The sequence below is a fragment of the Culicoides brevitarsis genome, chromosome 3 (assembly GCF_036172545.1).
Source record: "Culicoides brevitarsis isolate CSIRO-B50_1 chromosome 3, AGI_CSIRO_Cbre_v1, whole genome shotgun sequence".
In the NCBI taxonomy this organism is placed as follows: domain Eukaryota; kingdom Metazoa; phylum Arthropoda; class Insecta; order Diptera; family Ceratopogonidae; genus Culicoides; species Culicoides brevitarsis.
Window position 1 is genome coordinate 2504053 of NC_087087.1, and position 13741 is coordinate 2517793.

The window sequence follows — 13741 nt, forward strand, 5'->3', positions numbered from 1 at the left end:
AAAAAATAATTTTTTTTATATTTTACTAACAAATTTCTCTTTTTCTCCCCGAAATTTAGGCAGCTCCGACGAACCAAAGTTCGAATACATCTTAAGTGCGAAAGGAAGTCTCCAACTTTGCATCGACGGCTTCCCATTTACACGTCAAAGAGTTCGTGGCGATGTCATTTATTGGCGTTGTGTTCAATACAACGCCCTAAAGTGAGTCGTTTTTGCCTTTTGAACCACAAAAATTGACAAAAATTAATTTTTTTAGGTGCACAGCGAAGTTAAAAAGCGATATTCACTCGAAAAATATTGGAATAGTTTATGCGAAGCACAATCACAAACTGATTAAAAACCGAAGGAAGAAAGGAACTCTCAGTGAAAAGGGAAAACGGAAGGCTATTGAGCCCGGAAGTCAAACTTCTCAATGAATTTTTGTATAATAAAGATTTTTTTAATGAAATAATTGTTAAAATGTGTTTCAATCTTAATTAGTTGCTTGATTTTTTTGCAGCAAAGAATTTTTTCTAACAATATTTTTTCGTTTTTTACAGAGTTTAGTTTTCAGATGCAAGGAAATCATCGCGTTGGATGGGATTTGACCTCGAGAAAGTAAGAAAATTATAATTTTTTGTTAATTTTATTTATAATTTTTTAAGAAATTTTTCAATATTTAATTTATTTTCATTCAAGAAATTTTAAAAGTGTACTTTGTGAGAATTTTTTTTTTAATATTTTTAATTAATTAATTTTTTTTATCGAAAATTGAACATACCTAATCTAATAAATTTTCGATTTTTTTCATCAAAGTCAATTAAATTTAAAAATATTTTCAAATTTTTTTTTTGTATAAAATTTTTAATTTTTTCAAAAAAAAATTTTTTTTGTATTAAACTTTAACAAATTTTAAGTTTTTCAAAAATTTTATTTTTTAATTTTTTTGTAGAATTTTTTACATTAAATTTTGCATTATTTCTTAAAGTTAAGTTAAATTTTGACTTATTTAATTTAATTAATTAATTTTATTCTTAAATATTTTTTAATTGCAATTTTTCGAAAACCATAAATAATTATATAAATCTTTCTAAAAATTAAAAAAATTAATTAAAGCTATTAAAAATACTTATTAAATATTTTTTTTTTTAAATATTCAATTTTTAACATTTATTTTAGGGATAAGAATATTTTTATTTGTTTAATTTTTTTATATATATCATGTATATATTTAATTTTTTATTTTTCAAAAAAAAAAAAAAATTTTATAAAAAATGATAATTTAATGTAGAAAAAAAATATTATGTACACAAAATTCTACAATATTTAAAAAATTCAATTTTTTAATTTAATTTTCGGGAAAAAATTTTTTTTTGAAATAATTTAATATTTTTGAAATTTAATACAATTTTTCGAGAAACATTAATAAATTTTACAATTATTTCTTAAAATTAAAAATTAATTAAAACTTTTTAAATTATTTATTAATTTTTTTTAATGTCATTCAATTTTTATATTTATATTTGAGACAAAAAATTTTTTTTATTGTAAAAAAATTAGCTTGATTTATGAAATTCTTTATTCAAAAAAAAAAAAAATAAATAAATAAATAAAATTTTAAAGACGAAAAATTTAAGAATAATTTGAAAAAATTTTTAAATTTCTCACAAAATGAAATTTTTACAATAAAAATTTAAATACATCATTTTACTTACCAAAAAAACCTTTTTTACAGGCATCCATTACTCTTGGTTGACGGTTACGCATTTTTCCGCAGCGGAAATTACAATCGAACTGTTTATTGGTGTTGTGTGAACGTAAAAAAGACACGGTAAGAAATTTTTTCTCTTCAAATCCACAAAAATTTAATATCTCCAAAATTTTCACAGTTGTTCCATCCGTTGCAAAACCACAATGGACAGCAATTGGGTACACGGCTTAACTGGCAAATTCCACAATCATCGCCCCTACTCGAAACGTGCAGGCGCCAAAGCAAATCCCTTCGTTGGTCGTCCCTCAACCTCGTCTCGTCTCGCCGCAATTGAACGCCCAATTCGCCCATTTGCTCCGCCTGCCGCGCCGCAAGCAATCCCGCCCTTGCCGCAACTCACAATCCGCAAAAATGTCGGCAGACCAAAACCGAAAAAATTACTCTCGACATCCTTGCCATTGCCGCTCCCCGCACCGACACAAATTACCGCAACAAATGACGAAATTACGACAGAGCCCGAACAAATCATCACCGGAGATAATCACGAGCATCTCGACGACTCGTTGTCGAATCAACTTATGAATTTCCTGAATCCCGACATTGAGATCAAATCTGAACCGAATTCCGAGATTGACGAGGACTATCTCGACTAAAACGGTTTCTTTTAATATTAAAAAGCAAAAAAAATATTGGAAAAATATTCCGTAGAGATTTAGAATTTTTTTTAGTTAGAAATTTTTTTGTCAGCAATTTCCTTTTTTTTTAATTAAACGGTAGTTAGTGACTAAATTATTCTTGTCAATCCATAAAAATGTAAAATTAAATAACTAATGGACAACATTCTAAGACATTATGACATTTATTAAGTTAGAGGCGTAACTGATATGATAAAAATGTGACATAAACTCTAAATATTCGTATGAAAAATAAATAAATTAATAGAAAAAAAAATCAAAAAAATATTATTTTAGGAAAAAATTCTTCAAAATAATTAAAATTTTATTAAAAAAATAATTTTAAAAATTTTTACTAATCTTTTAAAATTTTTTTTAGGGCATCCAAATCATAAGAAGGCGGATTTAGGAAGAAATTTTCATCAAAAAAAATTTTTTTTTAATTAAATTTTTTTTAAAAAAATAAATTTTCATAATAAAACGATTGATTTTTAATTTTTTTTTTAATTTAAATTTTTTTAAAAAATATTTTTTTTTACTAATTTTAATTTTTTTTCCATTTTCAGCAGGAGTTCATACGATGCAATTTGTCATAAATCGCCTTGGAAACAAACAATTGATGCTCGACGGATACAAATACAAGTTCAATCGTAAAACGAAAGACTACATTTTATGGCTTTGTAACCGTGAGAAGCTCTATAAGTGCAAAGCGCGTGCCAAAACTGACATCGAATACAAAGAACTCAAGGAAATTATTGGAGATCATCGAGGACATCCCCCCAACAAGCAAACGGGAAAAGAACTCGAAGTCGGCAGTTTTTCCGTCGTCATGAAACCAAGTCATAGCGACTTTCATAAAGGTAGATTTTTTGTTTTTTCTTCAAAAAAAATTTTTTAATTTTTTTTTTTATAAAATTTTCTGTAGGAATTCAACAAGTTCAATTTTTCACGACGAAAGAAGGCAGAAAAGTACTCCTTATTGACGGTTTTGAGTTTGATTTTGCTCATCGTGCCAAGGAATATGTGGATTGGTGTTGTCCATTTAGTGAATCTCTCAATTGCGGAGCCCATGCGCGAACGGATTTGAACTTTTCGAACGTCTTGCAGTACAATAATGAGCATTGTCATGATCCGGAACACAGAGAAGATCCATTAAAATAGTATTTTTGCGACATTTCTAAGATTATGGAAAAGTTTTAAGATTAAATATTGAAGAAAATATAAATAAAAAGTTAATTTTAGTTAAAATTTTTAATAAAAATTATGAAATTTGGACCAATTTTGGTTATTTTTTAAGAATTTTTTGTAAATTTTAATGTTTTTCAGAAATTTTAATGTTAAATTTTTAATTATTTTTAATTTTTTTTAACATTTTTAAATTTTTATTTTAGGAACTGCCAATAAACGCTATATTAAAGCTCAATACGTGGAAAATATTATCGGAAATCCGTAAGTTGAAGCTCATTTCAATAATTTTTAATTAAAAATTAATTTTAAAAAAATTTTTTTTAGGCAATTGATCGTTCGTGGATATGTTTTTCACAAAAAAGTAAGTTTTTCCATTAAAAAATTTAAAATTTTTACAATAATGGGCTTCAATTTTAACAAAATTTGAATTTTCTTTTGAAAAATTGATAATTATTTAAAATTTTTAAGTTTTTTTTTCAAATTTCTATTTTTTAATATTTTTCACTCAAATTTTATTAAAAATTTAAAATTGTTTATCAAAAATTGAAAAGTTTTCATCAAAAATTGAAAATTTTTCATCAAAATTAGTAAATTTTGAATAATTTTCATCAAAAATTGAAAAAAATTTAAAAAAATTGAAAAATTTCATTAAAAATTAAAAATTTTCATCAAATATTGTAAAGTATTTATCAAAACTTGAAAAATTTGCTTCAAAAATTTAAATTTTTAAAAATTTCTTTTCAATTTTTTCATTTCTTACAATTTCCCGCTTTTTCAGGAGACCAAAAAAGGCATGTACACGTATTGGCGATGCGCGTATCACAAAGAATTCAATTGCAAGGCCCGCATGAAGACGAATTTCAAGGATGACATTTGCGAAATCTTCGTTGGGCAACATACGCACCCCATAAAAACGAAAGATGCGGGCAAGAAAAAGATGGCACGCCCAATACAAGATGTCGTTCCGCGCACATCGTACGCTCCATCGACTGTGAAGGAAGAAGACACGAGCCAAGATGACTTTTACAGTCACTTTCTCGTGCCTGAAGTTCAATTAGACGCGAATTTACCCGAAAATTCAATCGCCGACGATGCGGAAGAAATTTTCGGAGACATGTGAAAATAATTTTGTCTTTCAAAAAATTAAATTATGTTACAAATTTTTCAAATTTTACGAATTTTATCATCTAATTGTTACAAAATAAAATTTAAAAAAAATTATAAATTTAAAAAAATCTTCAAAAAAAATTTAATTTAATTTTTTTTTAATTTAAAATTTTTTAAAAATTAATTTTTAATTTTTTTTTTTTTTTTATTTAAATAATTTCAGAAAAAAATTCAAAAACAACTCATTATGAATATTCATATAATGACAAAGGATGGTTAATTTTCAACGATCATATCGTAAGTTTTTAAATTTTCAAAAAAAAAAATTAAATTTTTAATAAATTTTTAAATTTTAGTACAGCAATCGAAGTTACACGTCAGGAAATGTGGTTAATTGGCGTTGTAAGAATCGTCGGAAGGGATGTAAAGCATCGATTAAAGCTGAGGGAAAGACTCTTGCGGTCATCAATGACGAACATAACCATGAAAAGCCCGGAAAAACGACGAAAGTTGATCCAATTGTCTTCAAAGATGCTTGATTTGGATTAATTTGAATAATTTTTTTACAAATTTTCAATAAAGAATATTTTTTTAGTCTCAGTTTCGTTCATTTTTTGTATAATTTTGTAGATTTTTTACTAATTTTTAATTTTTTTTAACTTTCAATAACATTTTTTAATTTTTTTTGTAGGAATTGATGCTTTTATGACGTTAGATGACCAAAGCAACGCTCAATTTATGATGAAAGATCCGATGTTTACGCCTCCTGATGCGAGAAATGATGATGATGACGTTCGAGTTCGTGTTGTACCGCCAAATTTGGATGCCATCATCGGTTTGAAGGAACATGGAAAGGAAGCTGGTGTTGAAAATGTCATCAAACAACTTTCCAATGGGCATGGTATGGGATTTTTTGGAATTTTTTATGAACGTTTTAAGAATTTTTTGCATTTTTAGCACTTTTGGCTGTCAAACGAGTTCGAGTAAGAGGCTTTTGTGTGTGTTGCATCAAAACTCTCGGTCAACCAAACTTCAAAAAAGTCCTTTCCAAAGTTGTGACGCATTGCCCTGCATGTCCCGGAGGCATTTGGATCTGCGAAGCATGTTTCGACAAAGAACATTTCGTTACCTCATAATTTTTTTTCAATTTTTTTTTCTTTTTTTTTTTTGATACTTAATTTTTAAATAAATAAACCAAAAAACGTACATCGCATTTTTTCACCTAAAATTAAATTTAAAAAAAAATTTTAAATAAATTTTTAATAATTTTTTTTAATTTTTTGTAGATTTGGCGATGGATTTCTGTGACGTCGATATCAAGGAAGAATACGATTCGAATGATGGCGATTTGTTCAGGGAAATTCAGCCGCCGCAGCAATTTTCGGATGAAAGGTACTACAATCCGTTCAGTCATTACGGCGTCAAAAAGGAGAAACATGGCAAACTTGAGAACGTTTTTCTTGGCGAAGAGGTTGTCGTTCAAACAATTAATACGCAGGGCAAGCAAAAACCAATGTATATTTATTACGATGGATATCGATTTACAAAAGATAGTTCGCGGTTCTCCAAAGGCTTGAATACGGAACAGATTTATTGGAGGTGTTCGATGTATAAACATACGAAGTAAGTTTTAATTTTTTTATTTTTTAATTATTTTTAGCAAAATTTTTGTCTCAAAAAAATTTTGAATTTTTTCTAAAAATAATATTTTTTTAATTTAAATTAATTTATTTATGAAATTTCTTAAAAATTTAATTCTAAATATTTTTTTTATTTCTTTTAAAATTAATTTTGTAATTAAATTTAAATAAATTTTACTTAAATTCAAATTAATAATTTTAATAAAAAAAAATAATTTTAATAAAATTATATAAATAATTATTTTTTAAAATTATTTTTAAGATTAAGAAATAAATTTTAAAAAAATAATTAATAAATTAAATAAAATTTTCAAAAATTATTTAACTAAATTAATAAATTTTAATTGAATTTAATTAAATTAATTTCTTTAAATATTAATTTATTAAAAATATAAAAAAAAATAATTTAATTTGTGAGAAACATTAAATTTAAATTAAATAATTTAATAATTTTTTTAATTTTAATTTAATTAAATATCCAAATAAAAATTTAATTTAAACATTTTTTTTTTAATTAATTATTTTTAAAATTTGTTTTAAAAAATTAATTAAAAAAATAATTTTAATAAAATTAAGAAATAAATTATAAAAAATTAAATAAAATTTTTAAAAATTATTTAATTAAATTAATAATTTTAATTGAATTTTTAATAAAATTATTTCATTTAAATTAATTTAATTAAAATTATCAATGTAAAAATTTTTTTTTGTAAAAATATTAAAAATTTTAATTTTGATGAAAAAAATATAATTTCAAATTAATTAATTTCGTTTTAAAAGTTAATGAAATATAATTAATTAAAAAATAATTTTAATAAAATTTAAAATAATTAAAATAATTAATAATTAATAAATTTTTAAAAATTATTTCTTATAGTAAATTTTAATCAAATTTATTTTTATTTAATTAATTAAAATAACTAATGAAAAAAAATATTTTATTTTGTAAAAAAAATTAAATTAAATAAATTTTTAAAAAATTAAAATTAATTTTGAGACAAAAATTTTATTAAAAAAAATAAATTTAACTCAATTCTCACCTTTCAAATAATTTTTTTTTTCAGATGTCGTTCACGTCTCCATACAACAGTTGATTTCATGGTGCTCAAGTTAACGCATCCTCATAGTCCTTTATGTCAAACTTGTGAACCACAACGAGTTTAAAACTCATCTGAGCTTCATCACATTGTTTGAAATTAAAAAAAAAATATATAAAAATATTTTTTGTTACTAACAAATAAAATAATTCTTTGAGAAAAATCTGAATTTTTCCTCTGTAGAATATTTTTTTTAACAAAAACTAACAACCGTAGTTTAGTCGTTACTAACAAAATCCTAACAAAAAAAAACTTTTTTTCAGCAAAACCCGCAATAAAAGAAGAATCGCCCGACTCTGACAGCGAAACTTCAACTCAGGAATCTCTTCTTCCAATTTCAACTTTTATGAATTTTCCGACGACTTCTTCTTCTTATGGAAGCAATGTCCCGCGACGCATCAACAGTTTCGGGATTCCGTTTGAATATGTGCCGTATGGGAGTCAACGAGCAACGCCCGATGGAAATAATTTACTTTACAAAGGTTATCGTTATTACAGAGACGGTAAAAAGTCAAATTTTTCGCTTTTTTCGAGGAAATTTTAACAAAAATTATCTTTTTAGGTGCCAACATTTACAAAAAATCCCGAGAAATCCGAATTTATTGGCGATGCATAAACATTCCGGGCAAATGCAGAGCCCGACTTCACACTTCCATCGACTATTTCGTCGTTAAAGTTGTTGGCGATCATCAAATTTCGTGTTTGTTAAAGATGGCAACTGCCAGTCGGTACAACGTTGATCGTTTGCCGACGTTCAAGTGAACTAAAATCTGAAAAAAAAAATGTAAAAAGTTGTTAAAAAAATCATAATCAATACAAAAGTTGGATAAATCAGAAAAAAAATTGTTTTTTCTAATATTTGATGTTAGAAAATTTTAGATTGATGTCTTTTTAGATGTGATCGAGAGATCGTTTCAGTTAAAAAATGTCAAAAAATTCTTTTTCAGACAACAAATCTGATGACGAAAAGTCCTTTCCATCGCCATTGGCGCAACTTTCAGCATATCATAGACTTAGTTACCTCCGATATTTGCCACAAATTTTGGATTTTCAGAACAATATGAGAAATATTCCGACGTCATCAGCTACGTTCGGGCAGAGCAATAAACCGCAATTTAGTGATACGAAGTTGGTCTTCAAGGGATACAATTTTTATAAGAGTTGGGAGAATTTTTCCAAGAGAATGGGCGGCGTTAAAGGTGAGTTCTTATTTTTTTTATTAAAAAAAATTTAAAAAATTAAATATTTATTAAAATTTAAAAAATATTAAAACTTTACTTGAAATGAAATTAAAATTTTAAATTATTTTTTTTTTACTTTTTTTTGAACTATATTAAAAAAATAAATTTTTTATAAAAATAATTAAAAAAAAAAAAAAATAAATAAAAATTTAAAAAATTTTCATAATTAAATTTTTAATTTTATTTTATTTTAGATTTTGATTTAAATTTTTTTTATTATTTTTATTTTGAAAAAAAATAATTTTTTTATAAAAAAAAAATTCTGAAAAAAGATTTCATAAATTAATTTTTTAATTATTTTTATTTAATTCAATATTTTTTTTTAAATTTTAATTTATTTTTACTTTGAACTATAAAAAAAGTTAAATTTTTTATAAAAAAAAAATAAATTTTTTATAAAGAAAAAAATTATTTTTTTTTATAAAAAAAAAATAAATTTGAAAAAAAAAATTATAATTTAAATTAATAATTAAAATTTTTTTTTATTCTATATTTAATTTTATTAAAGTTGACTATCGCGAAAATATTTATTTTTTTTAATATAAAATATTTTTTAAATATTTAATTTTTTTTTCTATTTTACTTTTTTTTAGTTCATTGGCGTTGCAGAAATAAAGTATGCAGGTAATTAATTTTCACTTTTCAAATAATTTTTTTTTTAATAAAAATCTTTGTTTTTTTTTTTCTTCACAGAAAACGCCTTCACACCGACGAACGAGGAAATTTGTTACTTGAGGCTGGCGATCATACCGATAACTGTGTTAAAAATGAACGTTTTGTAAATTAAATTGAATTATTTATCAAAAAATTTCGTGATAATGCATTTAAAAAATGTAGAAAAAAATTGTTTTTGTTGATAGAAAAAAAAAACATTTATTGATGTTAACCAAAAAATAATAAAAAAAAATATTTTAGAAGAAATTTCTTTATTTTACAATTTTTTATTTTTTTTTAATTTTTTTTATTATTTAATTTTTTCTAATATTTATTTTTTTTATTTTTAGCAATCCCAAAATTACCAAAAAACATTCAGTACAAAGGATATGAGTTCGTTCGCACAAAGTCAATCAACAACAAAACCATCTACTGTTGCTCGAATTACGTGAAATTCAATTGTGAAGCTCGTCTAACAATTTTTGGAGACTTTGATTCGTCAAATTTTTCCAATTTTCATACTTCGAAATGCAAATGTAAACGCATTCACGGCGTTCGGCACGTTAAAAAATAAAATTTTTCTCAAATAAAATTATTTTTTGTCGTTTTTTAATTTTTTAAACTTTTTTTCAACAAAATTCTTTAAAAAATTGATTTTTCTTTGCAGAAATCGACCGAAAACCGCTTCGTTTCGGATTTTTATACCCAAAAAGTGGCCTTCAAACGTATGCAGGAAAGAAAAATGCCCAAAAGCCTCCCGCGGAGCACGTGACCTTGGATGGCGTTCATGTCATTGATGCGGATCAAAGTCGTTACATTTGGTGTTGGATGAACACGTCGGAGACAATTCGTTTGGCAAAGTGCGCAAATCAGTTTACGACAAAGTGTCAAGCGAGCATGCAAGTTTCCAAGGATTTGGCGGTCATGAAACGATCCGCGGAGAAACATAATGCCGAGTGTTTGGCGAAACGGGCGGAAGGGAATTAATTTCGTGACAAATCAAAGATTTTTTTTATTAAATTTTATATTTTTTTTCCTACTTTTTATGATTATTAGAGACATATCTGTTAGCAAAGAAGCCTTTTTCATAGAAAATTTTTTGAATAAATAGAAAATCAAAGTAGTTTATTAAAAAAAAAAATTAAGTCAAAATTTTAGATGAGATAAATAAAATTTTTTTCAGAGAGAAAAAAATTCTTTAAAAGGTAGGTTTAATAAAATTTTTAAGAAATTTCATGAAAAATCTTCATAAATTAAATTTTTTAGATCTCAAAAAGTCATTTTTCGATCAAAAATTTAAAAAAATGATAAATTTATAGAAGACTTTATGACAAATTCTCAACTAAAGTCATTTTCGAGTCCTCAAAATCAATTTTTCACTTCAATATTCATAAAATGATCAATTTTCATTCGATTTCTTGTCAAAATTTTCAATTTAAGTAGTTTTTTGTTTCTCAAAAGTAGTTTTTTTACGTCAAAACTTCAGAAAATTGACAATTTTGATTCAACTTTTTGTTAAAACCTTCTATTTGAGTCATTTTTGGATCCTAAAAAATTATTATATAATTAAAAATTTCAGAAATTGAACCAACTTTATTCGATTCTTTGTCAAAATCTTCAAATTAAACTTTTTCGAAGTCTTTAAGAGTAAAATTTCATTTGAATTTTTCAATAAATGAACAATTTTCAACAGAATTGATAAAAAATATTTCATTTTTTGTCATTTTCGAATCTTCAAAAATTATTTTTCACTTAAATATTTCAAAAAATAAAAGAATTCAATCAATTTTTTCTCAAAATTTTTAATTTAGATCATTTTCGGACCTTAAAACAGAAAGTTTTTACTTGAAAACTTCAAAAAATTAACATTTCTTATCTCGACTTGATGAAAATTTCACTAAAATATCAAAAAATTTAACTCTCAAAGTCATTAAATGAGCTCCAAACTGAACAAAATTCCTTTCAAAACTACGTCATCGTCTGCGAACGTCTCTAAATCCATTCATTTACTGTGAATCTGTTGACAATTTCCTGTAAATCCATATTATCTCTGCACTTGTGATTCATGCCAATTGTATTTTTTTCGAGATAACGCTAAATAACACTTCATTTCAACACAATTCCTTCTATAAATAGTTCATTTTTACGTTTCTTTCGAGAATCTCGTGCATTTTTATTTCGTTTTTACCAATTTTTGACCAAATCCCGCAATGGCAGTCGACGAATTCTTCCCTCGGATCCAAAATTTTCTCTGTTGCATCGATATGCGGAACGGAATTGTCTTTATCGCGATCATCAGTTTCCTCGCAAGTATCGCTGACATCGTTTACGGCTCATTTTCGTTGCACGAGATGTCTGTTAGCAAAACTTCCGTTGGCACAATCCTCATTTACACGATAATGTTGATGTCGCTGGGCTTTTTCGAGTTTCTTTTGTCACTTTTTCTGCTGTATGGCGTGTGCAAATACGAAACGGCGCATCTTTTTGTCTATCTCTGGTTGAAAGTCATCGGAAATATTCTGCTTTTTATCAGTATGGTGTTGGCGTTCATGGTTCACAAATGGATTGGAGTCGGGCTTGTCGTTGAATTGGGTGAGTTTTTCGATTTTTCCTAAAAAAAATTGAAAATTTTAATTTTTATGAAATTTTTCTTCAAAAGTTTGCAGTATTTACTTCTTTTTCTGCATTCATTCGTACTACAAGCGGATGCGAACGTATTACCGCAAGTCAATAAGTTACTAAAAAGCATCCAAGTTGCCTTCAACCAAGTCTACAAAGCGTAATTGAACACTTTCGAAACTGCTTTCTGCTGAAGTGACTTCCATCGTTGCGAAATCGTTGTTAATCCACCATTGTCCTAAAATCATTCTTATGTCGCGGAGCATTTTGGAAGTCCATGCTGTGAATTCGTAGAAGAGAATAACCTTGAAAGTCATCACGGGAGACATGAATGTGTCGAAGTAGATGCCGAGACTTTGGATTGGGGAGTTTGAAATAATTATCATCTGAAAAAAAAAAAAAATAATTTTAAATAAATTATGAGAAATTTTATTTCAATTGAAAAGTTAAATTAAAAAATAATTTTTAAAATTAAAAAAAAAATAATTTTGACTTTAAAAAATAATAAAACATTTAAATATGTTATTTAAAAAATTTATTTTTATTATTAATTGTTAAATAAATAATAAAAATAAAATAAAATGTCTAAATATTAATTTTAATTAATTTTTTTTTGACATTACCTATTGTTAAAATATTTAATTTTTATTTTAATATTTAATTGAATAAATTTAAAATTTTAATTTTAAAAATTATTTAAATATTAAATATTTTGGAAAAAAGTGTTATTTTTATTTTTAAAATGTTAAAAAAATTTTTTATTTTTTGATTAATTATTTTTTTTAATTTTTAAAAATTTAATTCAATTTTTAATTAATTTTAATTAAATAATTTAATTTTTTTCAATTTAAATTTTCAATTTTTTTTTTAAATTTTAAACGAAACTTCTTAAAATTTTATATTATATTTTTTTTAATAAAAAATTTTAATTTAAAAAAAAAAATTTCAAACCTCTTTTGTGTTCGAATAAACCAAAGGCACAATCAAAAGACTCGTAATAAGCTTCCTCAATATTGGAGAGAGATATGGACCTCGAAGAAGTGCCATTGTCATTTGACGATACTCCCTAAAAAATAAAATTTTCATCAAAATCTTCAAAAATTAACGAAAAACTAAAAGAAATTAAGCGACAAACCTCTTATGACAGTGATACCTCCCTTTACAAATTTCACAAATGTCAGTTCCTGTCATGCGAGTCCATTTTATCAAGCAATTGTTGTGTACAAATCCCTTTTTTACGATAAAAAAATACAATTGGAGTTACTTTGAAAGAATATTCAGAAAAAATATTTACCATTGTTCCTTGACAATTGCATTTCAGAGCAGTTAAAGAGCTATCGGCGCATCGACAGATCCGACAAACTACATGACTTGAGGATTGAGATGACAATTCGTCAGAAAAAGTAAAGTTTTTGGAAGATTTTGACGAGATTTGGTCCATTTAGTTACTGATAATTTAGAAAAATGTTCCGAAAAGTGTCAAAAATTGATAAACGATGAGCCTACTATGAAGATTTTTTTTTAATTAAAAAATTTTTCTTTTATTGTAACTTTTTAATTTTTTAAAAAATTAAGAAAAATTCGAATGAAATTTGATAAAAATTTAAAAATATAAAAATTAAAAAAAATTTTTTGAAATGTCAATTCAAAATTTGACAGTTAGAAAATTTGAAAATCGCATATTCGCTAATTCAAACATTTAATTTTTTATTTTTTTTCTAAAATTTTTTTTTTAAATTAAATTTCTTACCTTTTTGAGACTTTTTATAAATTTTATGAATCCTTTCGATAGTTTCTTCTTTCGATTTTCGCTTGACACACATCATTACAT

The 13741-nt window shown here is 24.8% G+C and overlaps 2 protein-coding genes across 10 annotated transcripts in view; both read left to right on the forward strand.

The window, feature by feature from the left end:
* LOC134834451 (modifier of mdg4-like) overlaps positions 1-10415 on the forward strand; it is a 36543-nt gene extending 26128 nt beyond the window's left edge. The window contains exons 3-5 of one of the 9 annotated variants that reach the window (XM_063849114.1): positions 8344-8595; positions 9231-9261; positions 9331-9459. In XM_063849114.1, coding sequence (XP_063705184.1) covers positions 8344-8595; positions 9231-9261; positions 9331-9424 — 377 coding nt within the window. In that variant the 3' untranslated portion in view covers positions 9425-9459. Of the gene's footprint in view, positions 1-539; positions 598-1714; positions 1811-1868; positions 2563-2930; positions 3225-3289; positions 3610-3755; positions 3814-3876; positions 3914-4330; positions 4736-4882; positions 4957-5015; positions 5242-5350; positions 5561-5616; positions 5876-5945; positions 6283-7363; positions 7548-7659; positions 7956-8343; positions 8596-9230; positions 9262-9330; positions 9460-9958 lie in introns of those variants that run through there. The other 8 variants (XM_063849109.1, XM_063849102.1, XM_063849108.1 and 5 more) reach the window with 8 other exon arrangements.
* Positions 10416-11427: 1012 nt separating this feature from the next.
* Positions 11428-12530, forward strand: LOC134835033 (uncharacterized). The gene is made up of 2 exons (XM_063849883.1): positions 11428-11883; positions 11951-12530. The coding sequence occupies exons 1-2, from the start codon at positions 11502-11504 to the stop codon at positions 12031-12033; spliced, it is 465 nt and encodes a 154-aa protein (XP_063705953.1). The 5' UTR covers positions 11428-11501; the 3' UTR covers positions 12034-12530.
* Positions 12531-13741: the final 1211 nt, after the last annotated feature.